At 33.2% G+C, this 7656-nt stretch overlaps 1 protein-coding gene across 1 annotated transcript in view; it reads left to right on the top strand.

The window, feature by feature from the left end:
- The first annotated feature begins 371 nt into the window (after window positions 1-371).
- LOC149588539 (uncharacterized) overlaps window positions 372-7656 on the top strand; it is a 42726-nt gene continuing 35441 nt past the window's right edge. Inside the window, exon 1 of the mRNA XM_089862419.1 lies at window positions 372-428. Within this exon, the coding sequence (XP_089718545.1) occupies window positions 387-428 (42 nt within the window). The 5' untranslated portion in view covers window positions 372-386. The remainder of the gene's footprint in view (window positions 429-7656) is intronic.

Raw genomic sequence — 7656 nt, 5'->3', positions numbered from 1 at the left:
ATAAACAGGACGTTCTAGAAACTTTCTCTCTTCTCAGTTTTCTTAATGACTTATTGTGTTTTAATGTTTATTTTTTAAGGGGGGCACTTATATTAAATAAAATACTCCCATGAGTTAATTATAATTTAAGGAAATTAATTATTTAGAAATATTATCTTAAGAAAAAGTGACGCTTAACTCTGGATACTTTTTAGTTGGATGCCATAAATGAGATCAGGTTGAGAGAGAAAGTTCGGGTTCTTAACCAACTATAACAGTTAGTGAATGTACGTACACGAATACAAGTTACGTCATGGCAAAAATACGCAATTATTAATAAACATATATAAAGTATACGGCACAGGTGCGTCTTTCGTATAGTCTGTCTAACGTGTAGTTTATACATCATGGAGGTTGTACAGAGAAAACGCTCAGTTTCCAAAACTAACGTGAGTTTTCTGTTAAACTTCACTATAAATTACTTGAATTTTTATGTTTTAAGATGTGACAGTCTTCATTTTGATTGTGTTAGATTAAATCCGTTGTTGATTGTTTATTTATTAACCTAAGATGATTTAGAAAGGTGTAGTTTTATTTCTATTTCATAACTAACACCCGAGTCAGCTGTATTTAAAGCTATAGTGACGCTATCTGCTCTTGAAATTATGCGACGACTACATTCGATTTAGTATACTATAGACGACATACAGTTGGAAAACTACCACCAAAAATCGGTTGCGAAATAGGCTTAGGAATATTTTGAATAACCGTAATCGAAGGCCAGGTTCTGATTGGTCAAGGGTGGCACTTCAAATAAGTCTAAATTTTGAATTAGGATTAGGAAACTACCTAATATCTTTAATTAAAGGCTATGTTCTGATTGGTCAAGGGTGCTTCAAATAAGTTTTGAATTTGAATGAATTGATATAGGATTTTTAAGATTAGGCTTAGTGAATTTCTTTAATTGGTCAACCATGTCGTCGACGTGTTTCTCAAATAATCTATAATCCTTTTAAAAATATTATTTATTTATTTATTTATTTACTAAGCCTAAATTTTGCATTCAAGGGTAAACAAAATCTTAATATCCGCCTATCAATCATTAAATCCTTGTAACATCCCTGAGAAATTCAAGATTTAGCAGACGTTTTAAAATTCTCCAAGAAATTATATTTTCTGATGCGTTAAGAACTTCAGCAGCTTCTGTATTTAAAAAGAAAAATGTTTTTGATTACGTCAGAAAAATTAAATAACCCATATTATATAGAATTAAAAAGATTTAAAAGAAAATATGCAAGACTGGGCATATGTGTTTCGCGTTTAAAACCAAACCCAAAAAAATCCAAACTCATCATAAAATATTAATTTTCGTTCCCTTGAAATTGTCACACACCCTTTTAATTAACGGGTATGGTTTTATTTTTTATTTTTTTTTTTCATTTAATTGTTATTCATTATCGATCCACTTTTCCTTCTATTAATGTTCCCTTTCCATTTTAAAAATTGAAATTTTATTTAATTTTAATTTTTTCCCCATTTTGAGTGAGCGTATAAAACTATTCGTCTCAAGGTCGATATGATGTTTAATAGATAAAATAGTAGAAAAACGTTTGGGTTGGAAGCTTGAGAAATTATATGGGACTATAATATAATTAAGTATATAAAATTTTGACTCATTTCGCAGGCTTAAATGAACATTCGGGTCGTTCATTTCTCAATGAAGAAATTTAGTTTTTATTATGTCCCAATAATTTTTCACACTTTTATAAAATTATCTTGTCAGATGGTATAGATATATATATATTTACATAAGTTTTTTATAAGTGATATGTACCTACCATAAGTATGACACTACCTATACTTCGTAATGCTACTGAGAGACTTGCAACTCGAGCTAGTTCAAGAACGACAAACGAGAATTGAGTAACTACACTCGGTTAATTAGTTTTGCAGGACTTCCATCTCCCCCTATTTAGTCTGTACAAAGCCTTTGACAGCGCCTGACCAGACGTCGTTTTATTTCGAATCTATGACCTACCTCATTCACTTCATGACAGGCTCCAGTTTGTAACCAGTGACAAACTTATGAAACATATCTTGTAAACTTATGATATTTATTTATTTATTAAGTTCTGAAATTTAATATTTTGTTTTTCTTCTCATAGAGAAAACATTATTAATTTATTAATAATATATTAAAACCTTAATTTATTCCCATAAGATAATTAGATCAGCTGGTATTAATACTGGTATTTCTCCCATAACAGAAACGTATATATTTCCCATGTCATATCAGTTTTCTAAGAACCTTTAAACTCAAATCAGTCAATCACCTTGAAAGCTAAAAATAATTAGGTATTTCTTGATGACTTCTGAGAAATTCCAAACTTCTTCAAAACAAAACAACCCAATACTTAATGAAAGTAGTTGATACATTTTTGTTCCTTTGGGTTTCAAAAGAAAAAAAAATCCAATACAAAGCAAACTAGTAAATCACGAACATCTTATTTAAAAAAAAAAATCATACTTAATTTTAAAAATGTGTCTGACCCACCAAACGAGCTTTTCAAGATACGTTCGTTATACCTCGTTTCTTAAAAAGACATTAAATGAAGTCTTATTGCTAAGAAGCGACTAAAATCGACGGCGGCATTTAATGATGCTTGCCATATCCATTTCTTCATAAATAATGCAAAACCTAAACGTATTGATGCTAGCTACTGTCGCGATATTTGTCCCTCGGTGAAGGTTACACCGTAAACTTGCCATTAAAGTCCTTGATCCTGAACTGGCTCCAACCTCTAATAAAAGAGATTATAAATGCCGGCCGCCTTTCTCTCTCTCTCTCATCTCCCCTATACTAAATATTTTAATACTTCTTAAGAAAGAAAGAAAGAGAAGAGAAGAGAAGAGAGATGAAAAAGTAATAAAAATAATTAAAAAGAGTGTAAAGACTTCGTTTATCGATTCGTATCACGAAGGCTTTCTTACTTTTTTTTTTTAGCAATAAGGTCATTATGTAAAATGTTAAAGAATTAAGACAAATTTAATTTACATAATTTTTGGGAATTTAAAAATGAATTAAGCAAAAATTTTATTATCGACTGGGTTGAAATAGTCGCATCTCTTGTAAGGTGAAAGTTTCTAAAGGGGCGTTTCTAATAAGTCTGCCATGAAAAAAGGGTGCGTTCTTTGGGCTGGAGTGGCAGACTTATCAGAAACCCCCTCTGTATTAGCATAAGTTTATAAGATATGTTCCTTTCATAAGTTTGTCACTGGTAACTTAGAAACTGGAGCTTGTCATGAAGTGAGGGAGGTAGGTCATAGATTCAAGGTAAAGCGACGTCTGGTTTTGGCGCTGTCAAAGGCTTAGTAATGCAGACTAAATAGGAAGATGGAAGCCCTGCAAAATTAAGCAACCGAGTGTAGTCAATTCTCGCTTGTCGTTCTCGAGCTGTAAGTTTCTCAGTAGCATTACGAAGTATAAGTAGTGTCATACTTATGGAAGGAACATATCACTTATAAACTTATGGTATTAGTCATACAAAATACATTGAATGGGTCAAAGCGAGCTCAGCTGGCTACATTTCATGCTCCCTTTAGTTTTCCCCTCCCCTTTTTCCTTATATTTTTTGTCGTCGTTTTAATATGTCTAAATTTTTTGCCTTTGGGGCTTTAATTTTTCGCCTAAAATGCTGAAAGGAAATTCTGTCTGCGGTGATAGGCGCCATCAACGTTAAAGAATACTCATTGTGTATTATATTAATTCTACCACTTCACTTTCTTTCTACCTATATGCATTATTTAAAGGATGTAGATTTGAACCAGAAAAAAAGAAAAGAAAAATTAATATAAATTTTTTTCTTTCTTTTTCTGGAGTAAGTTAGCAGTCGCACGACTGGAAGAGAAACTCGCTAATCGTCCAAATTAAGATTTCGTTGTGTTTTTTATTTTTTATTTTAAACAATAGAGGATTGGGAAATACAGAAGAAATTAAACTTTAATGTATACGTCGTTTACCAGGCAAATTCCAAGGGGGCTGCCATTGCGTCTTAGTAGTTTTTGAAACCGCCATCTAGCGTCGAAGTAAAGCGTAAAATTCGGTATTTTTGTCTCTTTAAACGTCGGTGTTTAAAGCCATCTAGCGTTCACAAGCAGGAAGTTCAAAACCATCGTCTGAAATCCTTTGGCGCGGTGAATCCGGTGATTTGAACATATTTTTTAATTATCATTGGTAATTAGTATGTTTTGAAAAATAATAGTGCCAAGTTGGGGTAGAATATGTTCCGTTCTTGGCTGTAAAAGTAGTGATAGGGATTTAAGGGAGTGGAGATCGCGCGTTTGCAAACTTCATTCGGGGCCTGACAAAGGGTTAACTCTGTGTCATAAAGATTGTTGTTGTCCGCGGCCATTTTTAAAATACGGAATAAAATCAAAGTACAGAATTCGCTCACTAGATGGCGGTTATCAAAAACTACTAACATTTAAGAAGTGGGAGGTAACCTCGTACATCGCGTCGTTTACCAGGCAAATTCCAAGGGGGCTGCCATTGCGTCTTAGTAGTTTTTGAAACCGCCATCTAGCGTCGAAGTAAAGCGTAAAATTCGGTATTTTTGTCTCTTTAAACGTCGGTGTTTAAAGCCATCTAGCGTTCACAAGCAGGAAGTTCAAAACCATCGTCTGAAATCCTTTGGCGCGGTGAATCCGGTGATTTGAACATATTTTTTAATTATCATTGGTAATTAGTATGTTTTGAAAAATAATAGTGCCAAGTTGGGGTAGAATATGTTCCGTTCTTGGCTGTAAAAGTAGTGATAGGGATTTAAGGGAGTGGAGATCGCGCGTTTGCAAACTTCATTCGGGGCCTGACAAAGGGTTAACTCTGTGTCATAAAGATTGTTGTTGTCCGCGGTTATTTTTAAAATACGGAATAAAATCAAAGTACAGAATTCGCTCACTAGATGGCGGTTATCAAAAACTACTAACATTTAAGAAGTGGGAGGTAACCTCGTACATCGCGTATACCGTCTAAATCTTCTAATTTAAAAATACAATGCAATACAATGATTCATTTATAGTCGAGAAATTTGCCATTTTTTCATAGCCATCGGCGATGAAAGCAAAATTGAAAATTTTATGGATTTACAGCTTGGAGAAGAGAGGTGAAATGGAGGTGTGATGTTGGTCGGACATGTGCGGCGATTAAAGTCTCCCAGACTACCTCGCGCGCGCCTCTTTCGTTGGTAGGGGTTGTTAAGCGCTGCCGCCTAGCGCCATTTATAAATAGAAGCTAGTCCTCACGAATTAGCTTCTATTTTTAAGACACAGGGGACATTGTAGTCGTTTTCGTACCAAAAGGAAACTGAGGATGCTGGGTAGACTTCGTTACCGTTTAGAGATTTCTACTCCATCACTTCTCTCTCCTCTAAGTTTCCAGAGAGTGTTAATTTTCTCATTTTTCCCCCATTTAATGTTTAAAGAGTTTTTTTTTTAATATTTCCTGTGCCTCGATGAAGATGAAGGATTTATTGCGAGTAAGGGTAACAAACGAATCATGGTTAGGTTATAATGATTATTAGTGCCTTTACGGCGAGGCCCCAATATAATTCGCATTTAATTATAAACTAGTTATGTTACGGACACGATTTTAATAATTTTTTTTATGGATTTTAGTTGAGCTAAACGATGTATGGGGCCCCATAATATTTCTACCAAAAAATGTGTGTCCTACAGAACTTGAGAGACAAATCGCGTCAAAGTGTCGTTGGCTTTTTAATACCATCAGTATTTTAAAGGGGAAACGTTATGTTTTATCAATGCAACGTGGGGACTTATTCTTTCAAGCGCAATTTCTGGTTATATAAACTTAAAAGATAAGAAAGAAAAGAGTACGATCCTTTTTTGGTGAGAGAGAAATTAAGATTTAAATCTAGAGTGCCCGGAAAGATAAAATTTAGTTTTATTGCCAATTAAAGAACAGCGTAGAAAAGTTTAACAAAAAAGTTAAAAGGAATGTATGTTCTTTAGAAGCTAAAAAAGGTTTTTGAACCTTAAACCAACAGTGTTACTATCGCTTAAAAGGTGAGAGAAAGATATAAATTTTATCCCAAAAAGCTGCCTGCCATTAAATGTTTACTAAAAGCCGTTTTTAAGATATTTGATATGTTTATATAAACGTAAACAATTAATTAAGTACTAGACTAATTAAGGACATATTCCGGTATATAAATATAATTTTCCCACGACTACGTAGACTAAACATAATCCCAAAATAGTACATAATCTTATAGATAAACATTTAAGGAATATTGTAGGCCTATTATAAGGAAAGTTGTGTTTCTTTTTGTTTGGTTTGTGCCCCGTGGTCATTTTAAACGCAATTTGCATTTTAGACCCTTATAGTAAAAACAAAGGGGCCCCTTTAGGTGCCCCAAATATCAAAATATAGCTCGCCCAACCCAGTCCTAATAAATATTAAAATATATTAAGTTTATATTTATCATATCAGACAAATAAATAAAACATTTCATATTAAATATAAAGATATTTCCTGATACATCCCATTTACAGCTAAAAATAATAATACAACAAAATTAAACGAAGATATGTATGGTGAGGGTTGGCCTCTGAATTAAATGGTATACTATATATTTACGTGAACCGTAAAAATAACCATTTAATAATAATTATAAACATTGCGGGCCCCATGCATGCACAAACTATATACGGTACATCTTTTTGAGTTACAGAAACAAAATTAAAACTTCCTGTTAAAAACTTCCGCAATTTATCAAAAATGATGGGAATTAGATAAAATACTTTCCAAATAAAGTCTCCAATCACAGTCCCGTATTTTTTGGGAGGAGTAACGTCGTAAAGTTTGGCATTAATACCTGGAATTAGTGTTAGAAACCTGTAACGTTTATGGGTTTAGTCCACTCTGTAAAATTTACAAAGTCAAGGGAGTGGAAATAAACATTTATTAAACGTAAACTTTTTTATGATACGCGTAAAATCTTTCTAGACAAAAAAATTTAAGATTTAAAAGAGAGGTTTTTTACCATTTTCACGGATTGTGATTTTAAAAGTATGGGGTGTAAAATAGTTCACCGCGAACTGATTTTAAAACTGGTCATCTTCGCTTCTCACCATAAAGCCCGTTTTAATCATGAATTTATAAAATTACCCATTGAATATTACTTGAAGAAAGTGACAAAAATCGTTAATTAAGTGTTTGAATTAAATTTTTAGGAAGAAAAACGGGATTTAAATTCGTTATGAGATTTAATATTCATGGATAAATTGAATAAATTATAAAATACACCTTTCATATCATGCTTGACCATTCATACGGTACGAACGTCTGTGTATATTAACCAAATTCTTCCCTAAAGTAAAATTGGACACGCTGTCACCCCTTTGCTTCAATTTAAGAAAAGGAAATTTGTACTTGAAACGATTTTTCCAAGAAGAAAATGTATGGATCTCGATATAATATCCATATTTCCTTCCCACGTATCTTGTCCCTACGCTTTTAAGTATCTACCCATGCGCGTGTTATAACGTCATTAGAGACAGGTTATACGAAAGGGTGTGGATATAGTTATGGTGGTTATTACTCTAGAAGACGCTCTCACTGGACCGATGAAGCGTTAATTAAAACGGGTGAACCTGAAT

The sequence above is a fragment of the Phalangium opilio genome, unplaced genomic scaffold (assembly GCF_054372755.1).
Source record: "Phalangium opilio isolate 3A_F unplaced genomic scaffold, DU_Popi_V2 ptg000540l_1, whole genome shotgun sequence".
Taxonomy (NCBI): Eukaryota; Metazoa; Arthropoda; class Arachnida; order Opiliones; family Phalangiidae; genus Phalangium; species Phalangium opilio.
Note: the sequence above shows the minus strand (reverse complement) of the source record. Positions and strands in the feature narration are given on the sequence as shown.